The following is a 27,337-nucleotide window of genomic DNA, read 5'->3' as shown; positions in this document are numbered from 1 at the left end:
CCATCCAAAGCCATTAGAACCAAGTGATGAGAACTTTGCTTTTCCCGGTCCAGAGGTTTCTCCATTACTAATTCAGGGTATTTCCTTCCGTCTGGGCTCTCTTTTACCACCAGGGAGAAATGCTCATTAGAGCTAAGTTGGTAACTTTGCAAGGAATTGACACCCACATCTGGATCTACAGCAGATCCCAGTCCGAACCGGGAACCCTTCAGGGATAATTCACTGATTTGTAAATTTATGCCATTTTGAGGAAAATGAGGTGGATTGTCATTAATATCTTGTATCTCCATGATTACATGAAAAACATTTAAGGGATTTTCAGCTACAGTTTCTAACGTCAGGGCACACACAGGCTTCTTTCCGCACAAGTGCTCCCTGTCTATTCTGTCACTAACAAGTAATTCCCCGCTTTGAGTGCTTACGGTAAAATGCTGCTTCTGTCCATTAACTCGCAGCTTCCGAGCCGGCAAATCCCACACATTCAGCCCCAGATCCTTGGCGAGATTCCCCACCACCGACCCTTTCTCCATTTCCTCAGGAATGGAGTAGCGGATGTGCTCAGAAAGCGTCCGGCAGAACAAAGAGGCGAAAAAAGGATATAGAACTTGCCATCTCAGGACCTGAGCCTTGAGTACTGGTTTCCTTCCCATACCTTCGGCTCTTTGTGCCACCGCTAAATCTCGATTCCGAGAATTCGCCTTGTAAATCTCCCTCGATCCTTAAGAGTCCCCCAGGAAGAGTATGCAGTTCCCCTAATCTTGGTTTTTGATGAATCTGGGATATTGGGGACAGGATCAGTGGAGCAGCAAGCCTAAATATGTGCCGGGTGTCCTGTAGGATGTGAGCTGTGGGGTTGCACAGGAAATTACCCTGCACTAAAAGCCAATGAATCTTCGGCTCCAAGTTCTTTCTCATTCGGTATTGTCCAACAGCGGCGCTCAGAGTCCAATCTAGTGAACTGCAAGAAGAAATTCTCTTCCAAAAACTTGATCAACAATAGGATAGGGTCCATTGCCTAGATGCGAGATCTTCAAACTTTGTCACTATGGAGTTGGTGGTTTTTTGACTGTCAGTTTTTCAGTTGTTAAAATAAGTAAACAGTGACTTCCATAACGAATAGAGTAAATGGCAATGGGGAAGGAGTGTATCATTGTTAATTGAAAGACATCTCCTATTTTGTTTATTTAAAAATCTTTTTAAAAAAAGAGATTCCATATATTTCCCACATACTGAAAGAATATTATATTATTATCATATATTTGGCATGTTACTAGGAAGTTATAGAAAACGTAAATGAATCATTTCTCTACTTGTTTAAAGAAATCATTTTTACTCAGGATTTCAAAGGTTTATTTTCTTATATTTTACTACAAGCACCTAAATGTAGCCTTTAAATCCACCCCACATTTGCATATACCTTCTATTTCAATCAGATCCATATTTCATGTTTTCCAGAATCTTCGATTCTCACTTCTATTCATATAGTACATAATAATAGTTTTCCTATTTTCTGTTTCCTGAGATCACAGCAAATGCCTTCAATTACATAATGTCTCAGATACAAGTCCTTTTTTTAGCCAAAAAAAATCTTTAATTCCATTCAATAGCAAACAAAATTTCTTTACATTTTTCTCTCAAGTATTATATGTAGATTTTGTTCTTCCTTCATCAAACCCTCTCTTCCTTTCCTCCTCTATAAATAATATATATGTAACTTTTCTCTTTTTATTGGTGTTGTCTTCAACTCCACATTGCTACACATCCTGCTTAGTGATTTCTTTTAGTTTTATTTATACTTCTCTTTAATATAGGATTCATTTCTTTTCTTTATTGACTTTTATCTAAGTCTAAAGCAAGTGAAGTAAAATGTAAGGTGAAGCAATTTCAGGATTAAGGGAAGGAATTCTTTTTTATTTGTCATGTGATTAAATTTTTTTAATTTTAATAAATTTCCACATGAGTTTTCCCAAGTTATATAGACCAAATTGTCTCCCTTCTTCCTTCTGAGGGAAGGAATTCTAACCTGTAACTCATCAACAGAAAGAGTAGAACCAGAACAGAAGATGATATTGATTTAAATGTTTATTCATTGGGATTGGCTCAATTTTTGAATGCACTAGATAATTATATACTTTTCTTCATTATGGCTTCCTAGACCCCAGTTAGATTTTTTAAAACCACATAGAGATTTCAAGCTTCTTTCTGTCTTTACAGTACTTGTAATGAAGTGGTAGAAATAGGGACAGAGAATGTGAAAAATTATAGCTTTTGTGTTATTCATGACCACTAACTTGATTGTTAATACTTTAAATGTGGACTCTTTGTCCACTGACCAAAGAGTTTACTATAAAAACTGAACCAAACCATTGATAATCTCGCTATAAATTGAACCAAAACCTCACATTAAGTTGCAATTAAATGGAAAAAAATTAAGTTGTGACCTCTTGGAAAAGCAAATAAAAGAGTTTGAAAAGTAGGTTTCTTCTTGAGTCCAAAGAAAGTCAGAAACATAATTTTTCTAATCCTCTCATAGTGTTCCTGATAAACATAAACAAAAAAGACACCATGAAGATAATTATAGTTTAAGTACCAACATCTGTTCCCAAGAATGAAGACTCAGAGAAGTTCTATGAAGACTTTCCAGTTCCTCTACTATAGACCAATGTATATTTTCACATTCGAGGAATTTAATACAATGGTGGTCAGTGGAAAGGATGGTAGAAATGTGTCTGAAAATTCAATTTATGTTAATAAAATGAAAGATCAAAGGCTCGAAGGCCATTGAGAAGTCTTATTCCCATGAATCATTAATATTTTCTTCAGAAAGAGAGAAAGAAGACACTGAAAATGTTAAACACTGATTAACATTAAAAATGAAATTGACTATATATTTACAGAAGGTAAATAAAAAGTTTACAAATGTATTACAGAAATATCTATGTGCAATCAAATCACTGACTAGTTATTGAAAACAAAAACCAACATTATATTAAAAGAAAGCATAATGATGTGAAAATGACTAACAATTCTAACAACTTCAACTCAACATATTACAACTATCAATTTATGGACCCCACCTTCTATGGAAATAAGAAAAGAAACAAAGAAATCATTACTTTCTTCTGCAAAATGCAATTGATATGGAATAGTCTCCATCATAGTCCAAAAGAATACCAGAACTACATTAGCCAGGACCCACTTGATCTCTTTGTCAAATAAAGAGCCATCATCTCAAAGGGCAACAAGAATTTAAAATATAAATTGAATTGTAAAGCTCAATGGAGAGGAAAGCAAAGATGAACAATGATTAGAGTCTAGGAAATGCATTGGAGGAGGTTAAGAGAAGATGCCATATAATTAAAATTAGTGAAGATGAAAATGAATCTATCAAAATTTGGCTTGGATTCCATCTAAACTACATCACTTCAAGGACTTTCATAGATGAAGTGACCATGGAGAGGAAGAAAATGGCCTAGATTTTTCATCATTTTTATAACTTTTTTGTAGAGGAAATGACAAAATCCTGAACAATTTGGGGAAGTTATCATTTTACAAGATATCTCAGAGAAGGAAAGATATAAAAAAGAACTGGAAAAAATCTCTGAATAACAATAATCACTAATCCATATTTTTTACTTTCCTATGTTCATAAAATCTTTATGAATATGATTTATACATGTAGGAAAGGTCTCCATGATGGAAACATGATATGTGAAAAGGGAGGATCACAATATTATCTGTATCAGAGCATATTTTAACAAGCACATAAATAAATTAATGGTTCACAGAATACAAGATCTCATTGTGTCTATGTGTGTAAATTTTGTTCTTATAAACCAAGAGCAAAACAATTCAATATTTAAATTTCTCTTTCAACGAGGTATATTTCACATGCATGCTAAAGTTTCTTGATAAAAGTAATCATTGTATAAAGTATGTGTTTAAAAAGATATTTTGAATATAAGTACCAACAGACACATACTACAAGAAGAAATATACTTAATAAAGGTGTTTGCATGATCATGGAAGACATCTTGCATAAAGTTCAAGAGGAAGACAGATTCTCTATAGATATCCCTATTTGTAAATGATATTGTGTAGGTTACATCAAGCACCAGGACACCAGAGAGCATCCTTGATGAAAATCTATGATTACTACAAAGAGATTGGTTTAACAATACAGAAACAAATGGGTAGAAAATGCCTACCTACCCCTCCCCCAGATTATGATAAACAGTTGGATGGTCCTTGAGACAGAACATCATTATCATCCACTCCAGAGGCACAATGAGTTGGAAGAGAGAAAGTTGAATTGCATTTAGGAAATCAAGAAGTCCTTTTAATAATCTAGCCATACTCTAGTACACTTAGTACACTCTAGTACCCCCCCCCCCAAAAAAAACCCAACTCTAATATCTTAGAATCTTAGAACATCATATGCTCTGGGAGGAAAAATCTAAATGGTGGATAACCCAAAGGCAAATGAAGAGAGGTTTGATGGTTGTGAGTTGACAAAAGCAACATTTACTTCATTTCCAATATGCAAAATGTGGTGTAAAGCAGGGTCTGTATCCTAAAGAGATAATAAAAAAGGGGAAAGAATCCACTTGTACAAAAATATTTATAGCTACTCTATTTGTGGTGGCAAATAATTGGAAATTAATGGCATGTCCATCAATTAGAGAATGCCTGAACAAATTGTGGTACATGTTGGCAATGGAATACTATTGTGCTATAAGAAATTATAAGCAAAATGATTTCAGAAAGAGCTGGAAAGATCTATGGGAATTAATGCAGAGCAAAATAAGCAGAACTGGGAGAACATTGTACATAATAACAGCAATACTGGATGATGATTATCTGAAAATTCAGTTGCTTTCAGCAGTGCAATGACAATCCTGAAAGACTTAAGAGTGGGAATACTATCCAACTCCAGAGAAAGAACTGTTGGAGTCGTCTTTCACATCAGTGTATTTTTGGTTTTATTTTGGGGTTTGGGTTATGTGTGACTTTATTCTTACAACAATGACCAATATGGAAATATTTTCCATGACAATAAAAAATAAAAACAAAAAAAGAGGAAAGATGGATTCTTTTAAAAAATGTGGCATAAGGGATACCATTCAGAAAATGTATAGTTGGATATATAATGAGAGTGAGAGCTAAGAGATGAACAATCTGAGGGACAAACTGGTATGCAGAAAATTAAAACAACAACAACAACAAAACACTTAGAGAAAGCCCTCTATTACACTGAATCTCTGAAGAAAATCTCTGGGAAAATATAGACATAGATTGGGTAAAATTGGACAAAATAAATGATTAAAATTTTCTAAATATGTTCTATTTATTATATATATTATATAAGATTCTATATAGATTATTCCTTTGATCTGAAAAGAATTAGATTTTCTCAGTAGGGATGTCAGAAACAGCCTTAGGAGTGAGAAATAGTAGGAACAAATGACTATATAAGCTGAAAACCCAATTAATAACAGATTTCATTTAATTGTTCAAAAAAAATTTCCCTGGAGCAATATGGAGCCATCACATGATTTCTACAATAAAGAATTCCTGTAAGCAATATCTAAGTCAGTTTGAAGTGTTTAACGATTATTAAGGTTAAACCAGACCTGTGATGTCATTGATATAGAGAATTTCCAAATTGAGGAAGCTCATCCTACCAATACTAGGCTGGAACCTCCTCTGCAACTTAAGTGTCTTATAGAGCTGCCTAGAACACTGAAAAGTTAGATGACTTGGCCAAAATTGGTCAGTCCATGTGTGTCAGAGATAGAACTTGAAACCACATCTTCCTCTATCCACTGGTTATTAATTGCCATTTATGAGGGGCTAAAACTTCAAATTGCATTCCGGAAAACATTCCATATGATGTTAGTATTTCAACAACAAATACACAAAATACCAAGACTATTTATAAACATAAGAAAAGAATCAATAGAAGTCAACTGAGATACTATATTCAAGTTCTTGACTTCGTATTATTGAAATGAAACGCAGAAACTTAGAACACTCTGACAGTCTATACAACACCCCTCATCATCCATTCCCAGAGTCAATATAATGGAAAAGTCAAGTAATTAATTGCCAGTCAATTTAATTGTTCTTAATGATGCAGACAAAAGCTTTGAGACAGAAAGAAAATTATTTTGCACAAGAACGTCTATTGATTCCAGTCAGACTATACAATCTTATTTATGTGTTGTGTTAAATATTCATTATATTGGTCAGAAAGATACACTATCCAGAGTGATAAAGTATATAATATAAGAGATGAATAATTTGTTCAATTGCCAGCACATATTCTTGTCCATTTTGGGCATGCTAAGAAGTACATAATTTTTAAAAAGTCTGTTGATGATGTTCAGTTGGAAATAGGTTATAAGGTTATAGCCAATCAAGATAAAATTATATCAGGAATGAAAAAACAGTATATTGCTACATGTATTTTCTAGAGATTCAAAGGTTTAGTTACAAGTAAAGAAAAATAAGTGAAAAAAAAACTATCCAACTACCCTTAAATTGAGGCACTAGGTAATAAAAGTATATGGTTCCAATGAACACTTTAAAATATTGACAGGCATATTAATGAAAAAAAAATTACCTTTGCATATTACCAGACTACTTAATCAAGGAGGAAAAAAGAGAAAGGAAGGAAGGGAAAAAAAAAGAACAGAAACTCACCTGGACACAGATTTGATCATTATGTACTAAAACTGTACCAGGCATACAATTCGGTACTAGCAGAGAGTCTCTTTTCTCACAACTCTCTTGACTAATTAAAGTATCTGCATAGTTGGGCTGAGGAAAGAGCATCTGACTCTTTTGAGAGTCCATGGTGAGAGAAACCTCATGGGAATAAGTCTTAAGGTAGGTTCTAACTCCATCAATGCCCCCAAATTGTGAAGCAGGGACTCCTGCAAAATGTCCATTGCATGATTCCAACACTTTGGAAATCCTCCACTTGTGAAGCCTGAGTGCCAATAAGACTATAATGAATACAAAGAAAAGGCAGGATACAGCAGCCACAGAAATGACCAAGTAGAGTGTGAGGCTTGAGTCCTGTTGGTCCTCAGGGTCCTTCAGGCTGCTAAGGTCTGAGAGGATCTCCGGGATGTTGTCAGCTACAGCCACTGTTACACTGACTGTGGCAGATAAACGGGGTTCCCCATTGTCAGTGACTGCCACCACTAGACTCTGCTTGAGGGAGTCTTTGTCATGGAAGGCTCGAGTTGTCCTTATCTCACCTGTATGCAGACCCACTGAGAAGAGCCCAGGCTCTGTCGCCTTCAGCAAGCGATAGGATAGCCAGGCGTTCTTGCCAGAGTCTCCATCCACCGCCACCACCTTGGTCACTAGGTAGCCTGGCTCTGCAGAACGAGGAGCCAACTCCACTCCTGTGGAGCCATCAGTGGGGAGGGTGGGGTACAGGATTTCTGGGGCATTGTCGTTCTGATCCAGGATAAACAGAGTCAGAGACACATTGCTACTTAGAGGAGGATTCCCAGAGTCCCGGGCAATCACTCGGAGCTGCATGTCCCGGAACTGTTCATAATCGAAGGAGCGCAGAGCATAGAGGACACCTGTCTCAGAGTTAATGGAGACATAGGAAGAGAGAGGAGTACCATGGATAGTCTCTTCCTCAATAGAGTAAGTGATGTGGGCATTTTCTCCACTGTCCAGATCACTAGCTGTCATTGAATAAATGGAAGCAGCTCTAGGGTTGTTTTCAGGGACGTAGGCCGAGTAGGATGCTTGGCGGAAGTTGGGCGGGTTGTCATTGCTGTCTGCCACGTGCAGGGAAATCTGGGTACTTGTCGTTAAAGGTGGAGTCCCTCCATCGGTGGCTGTCACTGTGACATTGTACTCAGAGACCTGCTCCCGATCTAGGTCTCTGACTGTCATCAGACGATAATAATTTGCATAAGATTTTTCTAATTTAAAGGGTAGATGTTCAGGGATGGAGCATAGGACTTGACCGTTGTCCCCAGAGTCTCGATCATGCACATTTAAAAGGGCAATCACGGTTCCACTAGGCGAATGTTCTGGGATTGAGCTGGTTAAAGAAGCGACAATGACTTCTGGGGTGTTATCATTCACATCCAGAACTGTAACCTTTATTTTTGTTCTGGCTAAGAGACCACCACCGTCCTGACCTTGAATTTCCATTTCATAGACTGCAGACTCCTCAAAATCTAGGGTTTCTTGAATAAAGAGCTGCGCGGTGCAAGAATCCAAATGGAAAATCTCTGAAGCTTCGTCTTCGGAGTACCTTATTGAATATGTCACTTCCCCATTAACTCCCTCATCTGGATCGCTGGCGTTGACTGTGAGCAGCAGTGTCCCTTTGGGCACGTTCTCAGGAACACTCACACTGTATTCCGACTGAGAGAAAACTGGCGGGTTGTCGTTTATATCAAGAACTGTCACGCGAACTCGGGCTGTTCCTGATCGGATAGGATCTCCTCCATCCCAGGCTGTGAGGGTGAGGTAGTGGACATTTTCCTTTTCCCGGTCTAGGACCCGCTCCAGCACCAACTCCGGATTCTTGGCCCCATCGGCTCTGTTTTGCACGTGCAGAGAGAAGTGATGGTTTGGGCTCAGTTGGTAGTTCTGGAGGGAATTAATTCCCAAATCTGGATCCCTGGCATTTGGAAGTGGAAAACTTGTTCCCACTGCTGCATTCTCGCTGATTTTTATTTCCACTTCGTCAACCCGGAAGCGGGGAGCATGGTCATTTATGTCCATCACTTCTACTTCGACTCCATAAATGTTTACTTTGTCATCCATTAGAATCTCGACATTTAAAAGGCACTTTAGGGTCCCGGGGCAAAGTTCCTCCCTATCTATTCTGTCCGCGGTCACTAAGCTGCCGCTTCTGACATTTAGAGAAAAATGTTTCTTACCTTTGGAGATGGTGCGGGCTCCACTCTCGGAAAGCGCCCGAGGATCCAGCCCCAGGTCCTTGGCCACATCTCCTACAAAAGAACCTTTTTGCATTTCCTCCTGCACGGAGTACCGAATCTGCTCGGCTCGGGTCTCCCTCAGCAGCACCAAAAGAAAACAAAGGAAGATTCCGCACCAACAATCCCTGCGCCTCTGAACAGTTTGGGCCATTGTCGTCCTACAGCGAAATTGTAGGTTCCCAAGTAACTAGGCTAGGTTTGTCTAAGTTTCTTTGTACTCTAGGCTATTCTCATTCGCAGGCCAAATCGCAGGTTCAGAGAGTTTCTCCGTTAAATTGGGAATAACCCCTAGCTTGCGTATCAAACGAGCCAGCGTTTTCCTCTGTAGGCGTGACCAAGTTCCGGCAGGATCTCGCTCACAACATTTTTCTTCCTGATTGGTGAACAGCGGCGCTCAGAGTCCTAACCAATTACTGCACCCTTTAGGAAAACTGGATAGATTTCTTGCAGATGAAGGTTCTATAAAGTTCCCTTGTGTGCTTTGATAAGCATTTATAGGTCTTATTCAGGTGTTCTCTGATGTTTCTCTCTGACAATGATCACAATCCCTATATCTTAAATGATCACAACCTATATTCCACTTATTCCTATGTGAATCTTATCTCAGGATTTATAATTCCACCATAGGTTTCTTTCATTCAAAATAAACACGGGATCTTGAGATTTCACTGCTGGGAACTTAAAATAATTTCGTCTCTTTTCATATATATTTTCCCCATTGACATATCTGATATCTGAAAATCAAGCCCCTCCCACAACTTAAGAAAAGAAATAATGCTGAGTGTTAATATTTCTTTTCTTAAAATTGAATCAATTGATTCAAAATGTGGCTACAGGTCTCTTAGTTTCAGAAATGTTATGATTTTTCATCTTAAGACTAATACAAAATATCCACAAGCAGAAGAATTAAAAATACAAAGATAATACTTATGAGCAGAGACATGATAGGACGGTAACCAAATGATCTTTAGACCTACTACTGAAGATGGATATACTTTAGAAAAATAACATTGGAAATACCATTTGCACACATTTGTTAAGATGCAGGAGGAAAAGGGGTGGGGAACAGGTAGTAACCACTATTTGTCCTACAGGATCACATAAAAAGTCATTTATCTACATTACCTCATATTTATATGACCTTATTGAGGTTTTGGAATTATTATCTTGTTAGTACAGAATTTATTAGACAACTAAAACCACAGAAATCTTAGCGGTAAAGAGTGATGAAGTTATAAGTATAACTTGAGAGGGCACTGATGAGATTTCATACAATAAATATTATAAAGTCAAGAACCCACCTGCGCAAGGGTATTCCTCTGAGAACTGATGTCATCATTTAAATTACTCTTGGTTAGCATGGAAGAGACATCTGTGTTGAAAACATCAAGAACTGGAGGACACTGATCAATTGATTTCAAATAATCAAATTCTGTATTTCCTTGGTGTGAGGACACACACAAATTGTAGGAATAAGGCAAAGTTCCTGCACTGTAGTTTGGGGGGACTTTGGGCCTAGACTTAGAGCAAAGAGCAACTTGGGAACAGCCCCATCCTTTAGGACTGGAGGATCTCCGAAGGCGCAGGGTAATGGCCAATGTCACTGTGATGAGAAACAGAAACGAGATTAGTGCCAAAGCTATTACCAAATAAAATTGTATCTCAGATTGGAATTCTGAAGTGGATGAACGCTCCTCCTTCATCTCAGGCAACGCCTCCTGCAGACTGTCTGCAAAGACTAGATGCAGAGCCACAGTGGCCGACAGAGGGGGCTGGCCTCCATCCTGCACTGAGACCAGAAGGCGGTGCCGGGCTGCATCTCGATCAGTCAAAGCCCTCGCAGTCCTGATCTCGCCTGTGCGCAGCCCCAGGCTGAAGAGCCCTGGATCCGTGGCCTGCAGCACGCGGTAGGCCAACCAGGCGTTGTGTCCAGAGTCTGCATCCACTGCCACCACTTTGCTGACCAAGTATCCTGGCTCTGCCGAGCGAGGAACCATGTCGAAGAGGGCCGATCTGTCAGGCCCCAGGGCCGGGTACAGGATGTTCGGGGCGTTGTCGTTGCGGTCCATGATGAACACTTGAACCGACACATTGGCACAGAAGGAGGGGGATCCAGAATCCCGGGCCTGTAGAGTCATCTTGAAAGTTCGGACTTGTTCATAATCCAAGGAGCACTGGGCAAAGATGTCTCCACTATGACTATTGACTGACACGTAGGAGGACAGTGGAAGCGAGTCCAGGTCACTACTGATGATGAAGTAAGACACTCGGCCATTCTCGTCCAGATCCGGGTCATAAGCTGAGACCCGGGTGACTGACGCCCCAGAGGGGTTGTTCTCAGGAATGTAAGCAACGTAGTATGGTTGGAGGAAAATGGGAGCATTGTCATTGATGTCAGCGATATGTAAAGTGAGGGTTTTACTGGTGTACAAAGGAGGGTTTCCCTTGTCTGTGGCAGTCAATGTGATATTATACTCTGGCGTCTGCTCACGATCCAGGGCCCCGTCTGTCAATAGCTTGTAGTAATTCTTGGAAGAGGACTCTATTCTGAAAGGGATGGAATTTGATTGCACATAACATGATATTTCTCCATTGCTCCCAGAATCTATGTCACGGGTTTTGAAGAGGGCAATCACTGTGCCAGGTTCGGAGTCTTCCAGAACAGAACTGACTAGAGATGTTAATATTATTTCAGGTACGTTGTCATTCTCGTCTTGTATGTCTATGACAACTTTACACTGTGTAGAAAGACCTCCTCCATCCTTAGCCTCTATATTCATTGTAAATTTTTGTGTGTCCTCAAAATCCAGGGAACCTTTGGTTCTGATTTCACCTGTGCTTGGATCCAGGGAGAACATCTGTCTGGCATTCTGAGTGATGCTGGTAAAGGAGAAAGTGATTTCCGCATTTACTCCTTCATCTTTATCAGTGGCAGTCAGGCAAAGTATGGAGGAGCCCGGGGGTAAATTCTCCCGTATATTAACTCTATAGAGGCCCAGACTGAAGACTGGGGGATTATCATTAGCATCGGTAACATTTATCTTGATTTGAGTGGTGCCACTGCGAGGAGGATCTCCCCCATCTATAGCTGTTAGGACCAAATAATGAGAACTTTGCATTTCTCGATCGAGAGGTTTCTCCAATACTAATTCTGGGTATTTTCCACCATCGGGATTTTCTCTTTCCACCAATGAGAAATACTGGTCAATACTTAAATAGTAATTGTTGAGTGAATAGATGGTTATATCGGGATCATTGGCTGATTCAAGAATCCATCTCGCACCTGGCAAAGTGGACTCAATAATTTCTAAATTTATTTCATTCTGACTGAATTGTGGAGCATGATCATTAATATCCTCAATCGCCACAGTTACGTGAAAAATATTTAAGGGATTTTCAACCACAGCTTCCAACTGTAGTTCACATACTGGTCTTTCCTTACATATTTCCTCCCGGTCTATTCTGTCGCTGACCAATAATTCTCCGCTCTTGCTCACGCTAAAGTATTCCCTCTCTGCACTCACCTGCAGCTTCCGAGCCGGCAAGTCCCGGACCTCCAGCTCTAGATCCTTGGCGAGATTCCCCACCACCGATCCTTTCGCCACCTCCTCAGGGATGGAGTAGGTGATGTGCTCGGAAAGCGCCCGGAAGAACAAAGATGCCCAAAAGGCACAGAATACTTGCAGCTTAGGGGGCTGCCTTCTCTCTGCCGAGTTCCTGGCCATTCTTGCTTCCTTTTCGCTGTCTTTCCAGCCCTACCAAACAGCTGTTTATATCACTGCTACAATCCTTCAGAAATATGAGTCTGGACCCCAGCTATATTCCTCTGAAGTGAGTATTTCTCAGGGAAGGGTCTATGGCGCAGCGAACGCGACTGAGTCTGTGCTGCTCTTCTCTCTGCTGTATCTTATGACGGTACAGGAAATCACTCTCAGGAAGCTGCAGGAACAATCGCGTTTCAGCTCTAATTCCGTACTGGCCAGCAGCGGCGCCCAGAGGTTCATTCCCAAATTGCAACATTATTTCGCTTCCTAAAACCAATCTTTGCAACTCAAGAGCATGATAATTTTTCTCCACGTGAGAGCCTCCATTTATAAAAGTTCAATGGGTTTGAATTCATTGTTTTGTATGTGCAGGGATTACTCTGCAAGTTGTCATATTATGACTTTTATGGTTTACAAATCTAGTGCTGTTTCAAAGGCGGACAACTTTACAAATTTTAGGAACAGGAAAATACATGAAATGTCGTATTGGTCTACCCATTTACAATGCCAGTGCGGTAATGACTTCAAAGACAGTTTGGAAGGGGGAGGGAAGAGACAGACACACACACACAGAAACAGACAGAGAGAGACAAGACATGGGTGGGTATAGTTTCCTTTCGTGACAGCTAGTAATGTGAAATAAAATTTTTGAAAAACCATGAAGAGCTACAATTTTCTTATAATGCAGATATAATTTTATTAATTTGTTGAGAAATCTTTTGAGTTGAAATTATCTATAACAATTGTTTTAAAAGGCGCATTAAAATCATGTTCAGATGGATTAGAATCTGTCTTCAGATTCGCACAATAATGGGGGGGGGAGAGTCTAACTGATTATGATGAACATCATTCTCACCAATGATAATCCAGTGGAAAGAATTGCTGGTTTTAAAACCTGCCATTAACAACACTATTTTTAAAAGGAACATAAAAGCTTGTGACCCTGGGCAAATCACTTAACCCCCATTCCCTATCTCTTACAGCTCTTCTGCCTTGGACCCAATATACAGTGTTGGTACTAAGATGGAAAATAAGGGCTAAAAAAAAAAACCAAATGATTCCTGTTCACTTTAAAGGACATTTTTGTTTCAGTTTAGCTTTAATGATCATGATTCTTTCCTTAAAACCCTAGAAGACACCCAACACTTCCTTATTTGTTGAAAAGCTATTTACCTCCATTTAAACCCTTTAGACAACCCATTTTCATTCCTATGTTTTGGGTTAGGAGAATTGTTTTGGAAACAGGACAGTAAGCAGAATCATGATTCTGAAGTGTTTCTTCAGGGATGTGCTTGAATTTGTATTGAGAAAGAATTAATCATAAAAAGAATCGAACATTTAAAACTCCTACAAATTCATCATTCAGAATCTGAATTATGAAATTAGAATCCTTAGGAAACTCCAGGGAAGGATACTATGTTTACCAGGTATTATCATTAATTTCAAAGCACAATTGGAAGATTACAGAAATGGGTAGAACTTAAGAAGCTCTGTTTTTATAAAAGGTGATATCATAAGTAAATTAGGAAAGCATGGAAAAACATACCTGTCAGATGTATGGATAAGGGGAGAGTTTATGACCAAATGAGATAGAGAGGTTTATAGGAAGTAACATGAATTAAATGTGGTTACATGAAATTAAAAAGGTTTTGCACAAGGAAAACCAATGCAGTCAAAATTGGGGGAAATTTTTACAGCAAATTTCTTTGATAAAGGGCTCATTCCTCAAATACAGGGGAAATCAAACCAAATTTATAAAAATATATGGGGCATCTTTCTCCTCCTACATCTCTAATTGATTCTGAGACTGGCACCCTCCATGTTCTGCTCTCTCTTTTTTTTTTATGAGGAAAACCAGGAGAACATTGTACACATTAGCAGCAATATTGTAACAATGATCAATGGGGAAAGACTTATCTACTCTGATCAAGACAATGATCCAAGACTTCCTAACTACCTGTGAAGAAAAATGCTATTTCCAGAAAGAGAATTGGTGAACTCTGAGTGCAGAATGAAGCATACTTTTAAAATGTTCTTTCTTTCTTTGTTTTCTTTTGCAACATGGCTTATATAGAAATTTTTTTTTGCATGACTTCACATGTAAAATGGATATTATCTTATTTGCCTTCCCAAGAGGTGGGGAAAGAAAGAGAAGAAGAGAATTTGGAAATAAAAAAAATTAAAACGAATGTTAAAAATTTTTGCATATAACTGAGAAACATTTAATGAAATAAATAAAAATATATGGAAAAAAGAAGCTCCCTGATGAAATTCTTCAATTATAGCCTAGTTCTATAAGATCTCTGGTTTTAAACAGATTATCTTAAAACCCATTATTTGATAAAGAATCTACAGTTTAATCCTTAGTAAGATATACATTGTGTTTTTACTAAATTAAAGTTTTACTCTAGAGTGCATAGACTATTGTATCAACCCTCTCTTCTGAAAAACAAACTACTTGGAGAGGCCAGATGTACCATAAAAGGAGAATGAATTTCACTTGGATGATGGAATATGCTAAATAAAAACCTAAGGACTTAGATTCTAAGATTCCTTGCCCAGAAGAAAGACTGAGTTAGAAGAAGATGAGTTTGCCCTGAGTCCAGGAGAGAGCAGGTGATAGCTAAAATATCAAAATCTAGAATTTTCTATGACAATTTTCAGACTAAGACAATGAAGTTTTTGAACCAGCAGTGTTCTAACCAATCAGAAAGAATCAATTGTTTACACAAATATAACAGTTTAATTATGTCAGGAAGTAAAATACTAAGAGTGTCATTCAGAGTAGAATAATAGATAGTGCATTAAGCCATTAGTTGAGTGACAAATAAAGGAGTGCCATATTTTAGCAACTTAGCAATCACCAGATAAAAATAAATTTAAAATTAATAAATTAATTATTCCATCATCTTTGTAGAAAGTGAAAAACAAACATAATAGATAATGAGGAAATACGATAATTATTAATTAGGTGAAAGAAACTCACAGAAATGAGAGCAGGATCTCTGGCAGAAAACCTTGACTCCTCTGGTATTAAGGGCTCCTTTTTCTCACAACTCTGCTGACTAATTAAAGTATCAGCATAATTGGGCTGGGGGAAAAGCAATTGGCTTTTCCTAGAATCCATGGTGAGAGAAACCTCATGGGAATAAGTCTGGAGAAAAGCCTGAACCCCATTGAGATCCATGAGCTGGGAAGATGGGATGTTCCTCAATGGGCCACTGGAGGACTGTAACAGCTGCGAATTTCTCCAGGACCTTAACTTGATCACCAATAAGGCAATGATGAAAACAAAGAACAGAGAAGACACCACCGCCATTGCAATGACAAGATAAAGCGTGAGACTTGCATCTTCCAGGTCCGCTGGAGTCTCGGTATTGCTGAGATCTGAGAGAATTTCGGGGATGCTGTCAGCCACAGCCACTGTGACACTGACTGTTGCAGATAAAGGAGGTTCCCCATTGTCAGTGACTGCCACCGTTAGAATTTGCTTCAAGGAGTCTTTGTCATGGAAGGCTCGAGTTGTCCTGATCTCACCTGTGTGTAGATCCACTGAGAAAAGCCCTGGATCTGTTGCCTTCAGCAGATGATAGGATAGCCAGGCATTCTGACCAGAGTCTGCATCCACTACCACCACCTTGGTCACCAGGTAGCCTGGCTCTGCAGAACGAGGAGCCAACTCCACTCCTGTGGAGCCATCAGTGGGGAAAGTGGGGTACAGGATTTCTGGAGCATTATCATTCTGATCCAGTATGAACAGAGTCAAAGACACATTGCTGCAGAGAGGTGGATCGCCCCAGTCCTTGGCAGTTACTTGAAGCTGCAAATCCCGAAATTGTTCGTAATCAAAAGAGCGCAGTGCATAGAGGACGCCAGTCTCAGAGTTAATAGAGATGTAGGAGGATAGAGAGGCCCCATAGAAAATATAGTCCGAAATGGAGTAAGTGATTCGGGAGTTCTCTTCTGTGTCGGAGTCACTAGCAATCACTGAATAAATGGAAGAGCCTCTTGGATTATTTTCAGGTATGTAGGCAGAATAGGACGTCTGACTGAAGTGGGGAGGGTTGTCGTTGATGTCTTCTACTTGTAGGGAGATGTGAGTGTTTGCAGACAACAATGGGGTTCCTTGGTCTATGGCTGTAACTGTGACATTGTACATGGATGCCTGTTCCCGATCAAGGATTCTGTCAGTCACTAAACTGTAATAATTTGCATAGGATTTTTCTAATTTAAAAGGCAAATGACCAGGAATGGAACACGTAATGTGACCGTTATTCCCAGAGTCTCGGTCATGTACCTTTAAAAGGGCAATCACAGTTCCTGGAGGTGAGTTTTCAGGGATTGAACTGGAGAAAGAAGTGACCATCACCTCCGGAGGATTATCGTTCACGTCTAGTACCCTGACCAGTACCTTTGCACTAGTCAGAAGACCACCACCATCCTCTCCTTGAATTTCCATTTCATAGATTTTCGATTCCTCATAATCCAGTGGTTCTCCAAGTATTAGTTTCCCTGTCCGAGAATTTAGCTGGAAAATCTCTGAAGCTTTGTCGTCTATGTTCCGAAAAGAATAGGTTACTTCCCCGTTGATTCCCTCATCCGAATCCGTAGCGTTCACTGCTAGCAGCAATGTCCCCTTGGGCACATTTTCTCGAACACTCACGCTGTACATGGACTGAGTAAATACTGGGGCGTTGTCGTTCGCGTCTAGGACTAACACTCGAATTCGAGCAGTTCCAGACAGGCCTGGATCTCCTCCATCCAAGGCCTTGAGGATGAGCTGGTGAACAGATTCTTCTTCCCGGTCCAGGGCCCGTTCCAACACCAATTCCGGGTACTTGGCCCCATCTATCCCACTTAGCACATTCAGAGAAAAGTGCTTGTTCTGACTTAGCTGATAGCTCTGGAGGGAATTTACTCCTCTGTCTGGATCCCTCGCGCTGGGAAGCCCAAAACGTATACCCGGAGCGGCATTTTCATTAATTTTAATTTCCACTTCATCTGTCCGGAAGCGTGGAGCGTTATCATTAATGTCCATCACTTCTATTTCTAAGCCATAAATTTTTACTTTGTCTTCCATTAAAATCTCCACATTTAAAAGACAACTGGAAATTCCAAGACAAATTTTCTCTCTATCTATTCTCTCGGCGGTGATTAAGCTGCCGCTTTTAACATTGAGAGCGAAATGCTGCTTACCTCCGGAAACTATGCGGGCTCCTCGCTCTGATAACTTGTGGGGCTCTAGTCCCAGGTCCTTGGCGATGTCACCCACGAAAGAGCCCTTCTCCATCTCCTCGGGAATAGAGTAATGGATCTGCACGGCCCCGGTTTCCCACAGTGATCCCAGGAGAAAGCAAAGCAGGATTCGCCCTCTGTAGTGCCAAAGCTTCTGCGGAGAGGTCATCACTGCATCCCCAGCTGAATGGTTTGGATTTCCTATTTTTCAGGTTATCTCTGGATTGATTCTTGTTTCCTCACGACGTCGGGATTATTGACATTCACTGGAGGAGTCCGAAAGGCTCTGAGGCTCTTGATATGGGTCTCTGTGAAAATCAGCAATGAACATTTCTGTTTTGGGTTCTTTGTATTGTGCGAGAAAAGACATGCAGGCGGGATCTCATAAGGCTTTTCTCTTCCGAATTGGTGAACAGCGGCGCCCAGAGCCTTAACCAATTATTGCATCCTTTTAGGTAAACTTAGTAGATGACCAAAATATTCATAATGTATGTGATTTTCTTGTTTTTGTTTTACATGCATTTCATTAAGAGAAGGTAACAGTGATGGTATGCAGTTTTCGGTTAGTTATGCGAACATAAATGTTCCTTGTAGCTTTAAATTACAATTACCTTTTCCCATTACACCCTTGGAATACTGGGATTTCATTACTAGGGAATAGAAAAAAAATCAATGAAGTAACTTAATTGTGTTTAAAATGTATTCTATAGGAGTGATTTCTCATCTCCAAAAAATTTCAGCATCTGTTTTATCCTTTTATTTTAAAGAAAACATTCCCCATATAATTTGTTGTGTATAACCTTAAAAATTTCATCTGATTAGTCCAAAATGTCAAAGTGGACTCTATAAGAACCAGAATATATTGAGTTCTCATTTTAAAATGAGTATATAATAAAATAACTTTAATAAAGGAAGTAGCAATTTTATCATTCTTAAGGGCAAGAAAATTATAAGAAATATTCTAAACAACATTGAAAAGATTACCTCCAATTCTGTTGATAAAAATCCATCAGAAGCCATAGTAGATATAACATTACCACATATAATTAAAGATTCAAGTTGATAGATGTGTTAAACAATGCTAATGGGAGCGAAAGTTGTTATTTACATATGTAGACTAAGGAAGGAATTATATTATTATACCATAGGCATACAACTATATAATCCAACCAAAAATAAAGCATTTTTGATCAAATATATAGCTATAATGATCTAAATATGGTTTTAGGTAAAAAGATATTAGTGAGGTTCAATATTTGATAACATATTTAGTAGAACCCTACCTGTCCAAGAGTGTTGGAATGACAATTGACGCCACCATTTACGTTATTCTTAAATAATATGGAAGCAATATCTGTGTTGAAAAGTTCTAGAGGACACTGGTCAGTTGATTTCAGGTAATTAAATTCTGTATGTCCTGGGTTTGATGCTACACACAGATTATAGAAATAAGGCAAAGTCCCTTCACTGTAGTTTGGGGGGACACTGAGTTCAGATTTAGAGCGAAGATCCCCCCAGAAACAGCTCCATACTTTTGGATCGAAGGATCTCCGAAGGTGCAGAGTGATGGTCATAGCCACTGTCAGGAGAAACAGCACAGATATTAGGGCCAGAGCCACAACCAAGTAAAACTGTAGTTCATCTTGGGGACTGGAAGTAGCTGCTCGCTCCTCCATCATCTCAGGCACCACCTCCTGTAGGCTGTCTGCAAAGACCAAGTGCAGAGCCACGGTGGCAGAGAGAGGAGGTTGGCCTCTGTCCTGCACAGAGACCACTATCTGGTGCCTGGCTGCATCTCGGTCAGTCAAAGCCCTCGAAGTTCTAACCTCCCCAGTGCACAGCCCCAGGTTGAAGAGCCCGGGGTCTGTGCTCTGCAGCACCCGGTAGGTCAGCCAGGCATTGTGTCCAGAATCTTCGTCTACTGCTACCACCTTGGTGACCAGATGGCCAGGCTCAGCTAATCGAGGGATCAGGTCGAAGAGGGCTGAGCTGTCCGAGTCCAGTGGAGGGTAGAGGATGTTTGGTGCATTGTCATTTCCATCCAAGATAAACACTTGCAAAGTGACATTGGTGCAGAGGGAGGGAGAACCTGCATCCTGGGCCTGTACAATCAGCTCAAAGGTACGAACTTGCTCATAGTCGAAGGAACGCTGAGCAAATAAGTCCCCACTGCTACTGTTAAGTAACACAGAGGAGGATAGTGGCAGGAGGGGCAAGTTGCTCCTAAGGATGGAGTAGGACACCTGGCCGTTTTTTTCTAGGTCTGGGTCAGTGGCTGAGATTTGGGCTATGGAGGCTCCAGAGGGATTGTTCTCAGGTACATAAACGACATAGGATGCTTGGAGGAAAGTGGGGGGATTGTCATTGATGTCTGCAATGTAGAGGGAAATGATTCTGCTGGTGGACAAAGCAGGATTCCCCTTGTCTGTGGCTGTCACAGTAATGTTATAGTCCAAGGTCTGCTCCCGATCCAGTGCCCCATTTGTCAATAACTTGTAGTAATTCCTGGAAGAGGATTCTATTTTAAAGGGAACAGTTCCTTCTATATCACACACAATCTCTCCATTTTCTCCAGTATCTCTATCATCTGTTTTAATCAAAGCAATTACTGTTCCAGACACTGTGTCCTCAGGGATAGGATTAGACAGAGACGTTAATGTTATTTCGGGAACATTGTCATTTTCATCCCTAACTTCTAAAACAACTTTGCATTGTGCAACCAGCGAGCCAGCATCCTTGGCTTTTACATCCATGGTGTATACCTTTGTTTCTTCAAAGTCTAGAGTCTCCTTAATAATGATTTCTCCAGTGGTAGGATCCAGTCTAAACTTGTGTGAGGCATCTTTGGCGATGCTTGTGAAGGAGAAGGTGATCTTTGCATTAACCCCCTCGTCCTTATCCGTGGCTGTCACTTGCAGTACGGAGGATCCAGGGGGCAAATTCTCTGACACGCTTGCTCGGTAGACATCTTGACTGAAGACAGGAGGATTGTCATTAGCATCAGTGACTCTGATCCTGATCTGAGCGGTGCCACTTCGGATGGGATCACCCCCATCAACTGCGGTCAAGATTAAGTGATGGGAACTCTGGATTTCTCGGTCTAGGGATTTCTCCACCACCATTTCTGGATACTTACTGCCATCGGGATTATCTTTCACTCTCAGAGAAAAATAAGGGTTCGAATTTATCTGATAAAATTGCAAAGAATTGAGTCCAACATCTGGGTCGTCAGCTGATTCAAGAATTAATCTAGTGCCTGGTAATATAGACTCACTGATTTCTAAACTTAATTCATTTCGACTGAATCGCGGCTCGTGATCGTTAATATCCTGAATCATCACAACTACGTGGAAGATATTTAAGGGATTTTCCACCACTATTTCCAACTGTAATTCACAGGCCTGACTTTTCCTGCATAGGTGCTCTCGATCTATTCTGTCACTGAGCAGCAGATCCCCATTGTCTGTATTCACAGAAAAGTATTTCTTCTCTCCAGCAACCCGCATTTTCCGGGTCGGTAAGACCCGGATATTGAGCCCCAGATCTTTGGCAAGATTCCCCACCACTGACCCTTTCTCCATTTCCTCTGGAATGGAGTAGCGGATCTGCTCGGAAAGCACACAGCAGAACAAAGAAGTCAAGAAGGGAAACAGTACTTGCCTCCTTATTGTTATTCCTGGCTCTTGGGAGTGGCGCCGCATTCTTTGACCTTCGTACAGCGGCCCTCAGCAATACCGAGAAACCGTAGTTTAAAGGGGAAGGAAAATCAAACAGTGTCTCCGCTTCGCGGCTCTAACGCCCCTTATTTTGGGGTCTAGATCTGCGCAGCAAGGAGACTAAGGTAAGTGTGCGCTGGGTCTCCTCTCTGCTGCCAGCCTAATGCCTATGCAGGAAATTTCTTTACAGGAAGTTACAGGATATGGCTTAGCTGTCTCTCCGTCCTGGCCAACAGCGGCGCTCCAAGGTTTTATTAGGAACTGCAAGGCTACGAGGATTTCTAGAATCTATCTTCCTAGCTCAAAAATTTGTATAGGCTTTTGGAAAGACCCCGCCTATGATAGCCAAGTAATTTGAACTTTAGCTCGTTTCTCTTAGTGACAGCTTCAAAAGATATTTCAAAGCCTATTCTCTACGATTTCCTTATAAGTCCCGAGAAGTAATAATACTACACCACAAATCTCTTATTTATGCTTTTATCCAAATCCTTTCAAAATTCAAACTTCTGCAAAAGAAGGCCATTTTTCTGCAACTCGTTTTCCGGCGCAATAGAACCCTCATTTACTTTAAAGCTGGACGGTAACAAATGTTGAGTAAGAGAACAAATCAACCAAATGAAATCACCAAAATTATCACCACGAATCAGTTCTTTGCCAGTATTATCAGTCCCTTCATGCTGATTTTCAAATTTCCCAGGGCCATTTAAAAGAATGAATTGGTGCTTGAATAAATGGGTCGAGGGGATATGGTTGGGGATGTAGACTCTAAATGCACATCCTAGTGCAAACATCAACAGCATGGAAATAGGTTCTGATCAAGGACACAAGTAATACCCAATGAAATTGCTTCGGCTGCGGGAAGGGTGGGTGGAGGGGAGGGAGGGAAATATTGCGATTATTGTGACCAAGGAATAATGTTCTAAATTGACTAAATAAATTAATTCAAATTAAAATAAAAGAACTAGTTGGGGAAGGGGGAAGAGGATAAATTACTTGAATAGATCTTTTCTTTTCCCAGCTCAGAGCCAGATTAGTCTTTTTTTTTTTTAAAGGGAATCAGTCGTGGGTGAACTTAATATTTTGATCGGCTATTCCTGGAAGATGATTGATTACCTAAGCTCAGTGTTCTAAGACCTGTTTCCTTCCTTGGCTTAAAGTTTAGGGAAATGAATTGGAGGGACAAGAAGAAGCATTCCCTTCCAAAATGTTCCTCTAGGACTATCTTGAACTCTTGTTGAATGAGTACCAACCAAGAAAAAGAAAGCAAGAGTTCTTGTCTCAGTATTTCAGTGCTTCAAGGTTACATGGCTTCAAACCTGCTGAAGTTCTCATTAAGTGGTCAGAATTGAAACCACTTTATCACTTAAAAGAGCTTTTGAAATTTGCCAAAAAAGTTAATCCCCTGTTGATTTGTCTCTCCAAATTTAGTTAGAGTAGTTTCATGGATTACAGAAGGAGTATTTGTCAGTAGCCTATACTTTAATTTTTTTTCTTTATATGATCTTCCAAAGTTTGTGTTTTCCTGGAGTAGTCTTCTAAGTCCCAGAGACACCTTTACCTCAGATGAAGCATCTATGTTGGATCATTGACATTCATTGCAAAATTAAGATTGTTAAAAAGTCTCAGAAGGAAAGTCAAAGTATAAATTGACGTGAAATTGAATTGAATAAAAACAAAAGAATCTAGACCATCCTTTTTTATATGATTCATGAATATACAACTTTTTCAAACTAGTTTCCCCCTCCCCCCATAGGAAGATTACCAAATACGTTTTGGTCATAGACAGGAGTTGTATTTTAAAAATTATTATTAAGGACTATGTATTTTGCTCAATGAACTTAAGGAAAAAATCCTTACATTTTGTCTTGGTATCCATTCTAAAACAGAAAAGTGACAAGGGTGAGGCCAAGTGGGGTTAAGTGGATTGCCCAGGATCATAGGAAGTATCTGAATCCAGATTTGAATGCAGGTCCTCCTAACTCCAGGTCTGGGTCTCTATTTACTGTGCTACCTACCTGCCCCTGCTCAATGAACTTTTTCATCAGTAGTATCATTTTGGAGGATTCAGTTGTTGACTCTGGCCTCATTAACTTGGCTTTTTAATAAATTTTGATAATTAATGGAATAAACTATTGTTTTCACTAGGATAAGAGGTAAAACTTAGATGTGCTTAGATGCATAAATAATTATTATATGGAGCACAAAACCAAATGGATGAGGTAGATAATGACATATTCCATTTAAATAACACAGCAGTTTCAATAAAAGCTAAATAGGAGTTGGGGAAACCTTACTGAATTTTTATTAAACCACACACTAGAATCCAAACCCAACCAAATAACCCAAATAATAGTAGAATAGACAAGGACACAAACTCACGGGAACCAAAGGAGGATCATGAGTGGAGCACTTCGAATCTTCTGATACTAAGAGTGGCTCTGTTTTCTCACAGCTGTGCTGACTTAAGAGGATATCAGCATAGTTAGGTTGGGGAAATATCAAATGGCTCTTCCTAGAGTCAGTGGTGAGAGAAACCTCATGGGAATAAGTCTGGAGAAAAGCTTGAACCCCATCGATGCCCAAGAATTGAGAGGCAGGGACAACCCCTAAATGGTTACTACTTGAACCTAAGAGCTGGGAGGTCCGCCACCTCCATATCTTGAGTGCCAGCAAGACAATGATGAAGGCAAAAAACAAGCAGGAAACTGAAGCTACAGCTATGATGAGGTAAAGTGTGAGGCTAGAGTCTTCGAGATGGGAGGAGGCTTCTTGGCTGTTAAGATCTGAGAGGATTTCAGGGATGCTGTCAGCCACTGCCACTGTGACACTGATTGTGGAAGACAGAGGCAGTTCCCCTTTGTCAGAAACCACCACCACTAGACTCTGTTTGAGAGCATCTTTGTTCATGAAAGCTCTGGCAGTCCTGATTTCTCCAGTGTGCAGACCCACAGAGAAGAGCCCGGGTTCTGTAGCCTTGAGCAGATGGTAGGACAACCAGGCATTCTGGCCAGAGTCTTTATCTATAGCCACCACCTTGGTGACCAGGTAGCCTGGTTCTGCAGAGAGAGGAGCCAACTCCACTCCTGTGGAGCCATCAGTGGGGAAGGTGGGATACAAGATTTCTGGGACATTGTCGTTTTGATCCAGGATGAACAGAGTCAGAGACACATTGCTGCTGAGAGGCGGATTCCCTGAGTCCCGTGCTGTCACTTGTAGCTGCAAGTCCCGGAACTGTTCATAATCAAGAGATTGAAGAGAATAGAGGATGCCATTCTCTGAATTAATGGAGATGTAGGAGGATAGAGGTGCCCCTTGGAAGATGTCCTCCTCGATAGAGTAGGTGACACGAGAGTTCTCTTCGCTGTCAGGATCACAGGCGGTCACAGAATAAATGGAAGCTCCTCTAACATTATTCTCCTCGATGTAGGCAGTGTAGAATGCCTGACCAAAGATGGGAGGGTTGTCATTGATGTCTGCCACCTCCAGGGAGATGTGAATGTCTGTGGAAAGGGGCGGGGATCCCTGGTCTATAGCTGTTACAGTGATATTGTACACAGAAATCTTTTCTCTATCTAGAGCTCTATCTGTCACCAAACGAAGATAACTGCCAATTGACTTGTCTAGTTTAAAAGGCAGAGACTCCAAGATAGAACACGTGACTATGCCATTCTCCCCAGAGTCTGGATCATGCACATTTAAAAGAGCAATTACAGTCCCCGGGGGAGATTCTTCTGTCACTGGGCTAAACAGAGAAGTGACAGTCACTTCCGGGCTATTGTCATTTAAATCCAAGATCGTAACCAGCACTTTAGCGCTTGCTAAAAAAGCACCGCCATCCTCAGCTTGTATTTCTATTTCGTAGAAGTTCGATTTCTCATAGTCTATTTCTCCAAATGTTGTTATTTCCCCACTTCTCGAGTTAACCTGGAATATTTGCAGATTTTTTTCATTTTGTCTCCGGAATGAATAGGCCACTTCCCCATTGATTCCCTCATCTGGATCAGAAGCGTTCACAGTGATCAGCAGTGTCCCCTTAGGCACGTTCTCTGGAACATTCACGCTATATATCAACTGAGTAAACACCGGTGGGTTGTCATTGACATCGAGCACCACCACGCGGACTTGAGCTGAGCCAGAACGCACCGGGTCTCCCCCATCCGAGGCCGTGAGGATGAGGTGGTGAACAGGCTCCTCCTCTCGGTCCAGGGCCAGCTCTAGCACCAACTGTGGGTACTTGGCCCCGTCAGCTCGGCTTTGCACAAGCAGAGAGAAGTGGTGATTGGGACTCAGTTTATAGCCCTGAAGGGAATTCATCCCCACATCCGGATCAAATGCTTCCGGAAGAGGAAATCGCATTCCCGGAGCTGCGGTTTCAGAGATTTTAACTCCGACTTTTTCTACTTGGAATTTCGGAACATTATCATTAATATCTGTTATTTCCACTTCTACCGCAAAGAGTTTTACTTCATCCTCTACCAGCACATTGAAATTCAGCCGGCACTGGGCCCTCTGAGCGCAGAGCTCCTCCCTGTCTATTCTATCCGCGGTGACTAAGCTGCCGCTTCTGATATTCAAAGCGAAATGTTGCTTCTTACCTCTGGAGACTATGCGGACTCTGCGCTCCGACAGTTCCCCCGACTGCAGCCCCAGGTCCTTGGCGATGTCGCCAACGAAAGAGCCCTTCTCCATCTCCTCCGGCACTGAGTAGCGGATCTGAATGGCCCCAATCATCCCCAGGAGAAAACAAAGGAGGATTCGTCCTGCGTAGTCCCGGTGCCTCTGAAAAGCAGCCATTGCTTTCTTGCTGTGAAATTATCGAGTTTTCCAGTAATGCAGACTGTGTCTAGATCAATTCTTGTATCCTCTGTATCTTAAGCTATCGGCACCCAAAGCTTGGAGGACCTGGTGGCTGAGCCTCCATGCAGCCCAGACTGTGTAGGTCTGATATGCTGGGGCTTTGTGCTTTGAGTTGTGAGTCCTGCCGGATCTCTCTACGCAGTTTTCTTCCTGATTGGTGAACAGCGGCGCCCAGAGTCCTAACCAATTACTGCATTCGCACACACATTTTGGGGAAAAAAAGGAAAACTACCTAACATTTGTTATATACTTTACTTCTTGCTATATAGCATTGTTCCCCATTTTCTCCTTACTATATTCTGTAGGAAGTTATTATTTTCTTTTCGCAGGCCGGAGGGACAAAGAGAGATAAAGTTCTATAGTATAATTAAATGTTAGATTCCAATAGAATGTTTGTAAGTCTTAATTTAAACTCTAATGTGTTTACTATTTGGCAGATTTTCCTGAGTGTCCTTGGAAATCGAGTTCTTTTTCATCTTGTATTTAATAAGGCAGGAAACAATTTTACTTTAATTTCCCTCTCTTTTATAAGTATCAGTTTAAATCTTCCAACTCTTTTTAGTGTTTTAGGTCTTGGAATGACTGTATAAAAACATAAGGCTCTTCTTAAATATATTAAATTATATATAATATACATATTAAATATATAATATCACACACTTGTACTTTATGGTGCCATTTAACCACCACTGCTGGAGATTAATATTGTGTGGAAGACAGTTTTCCTATGACTATTCTTTTTCTTGGGATTACTGTGATGGTGTAAGAAATAGAAGAT

At 40.5% G+C, this 27,337-nt stretch overlaps 2 protein-coding genes across 2 annotated transcripts; both read right to left on the bottom strand.

Moving 5' to 3' along the window:
• Positions 1-1,715: 1,715 nt before the first annotated feature.
• Positions 1,716-15,723, bottom strand: LOC130458216 (protocadherin gamma-B7-like). Its single transcript, XM_056821731.1, has one exon. It carries the CDS (start codon positions 12,710-12,712, stop codon positions 10,277-10,279), a length of 2,436 nt encoding a protein of 811 aa, XP_056677709.1. The 5' UTR covers positions 12,713-15,723; the 3' UTR covers positions 1,716-10,276.
• Positions 12,804-18,155, bottom strand: LOC100027670 (protocadherin gamma-A12). The gene is made up of 2 exons (XM_001377862.1): positions 15,738-18,155; positions 12,804-12,926 (listed from the first exon to the last, which is right to left on the bottom strand). The coding sequence occupies exons 1-2, from the start codon at positions 18,153-18,155 to the stop codon at positions 12,804-12,806; spliced, it is 2,541 nt and encodes an 846-aa protein (XP_001377899.1).
• Positions 18,156-27,337: the final 9,182 nt, after the last annotated feature.

The sequence above is a fragment of the Monodelphis domestica genome, chromosome 1 (genome assembly GCF_027887165.1).
Source record: "Monodelphis domestica isolate mMonDom1 chromosome 1, mMonDom1.pri, whole genome shotgun sequence".
Taxonomy (NCBI): Eukaryota; Metazoa; Chordata; class Mammalia; order Didelphimorphia; family Didelphidae; genus Monodelphis; species Monodelphis domestica.
Note: the sequence above shows the minus strand (reverse complement) of the source record. Positions and strands in the feature narration are given on the sequence as shown.

Bases quoted from the DNA above. Each gene is read 5' to 3' on its own strand.
- LOC130458216 (XM_056821731.1), bottom strand. From the start codon at position 12,712: ATGGCCAGGAACTCGGCAGAGAGAAGGCAGCCCCCTAAGCTGCAAGTA.
- LOC100027670 (XM_001377862.1), bottom strand. From the start codon at position 18,155: ATGACCTCTCCGCAGAAGCTTTGGCACTACAGAGGGCGAATCCTGCTT. The intron at 12,927-15,737 runs GTGAGTTTCTTT...TTGTTCCTGCAG, and splicing joins GAGATCCTGCTCTCATTTCT to CTTCCTGAGAGTGATTTCCT.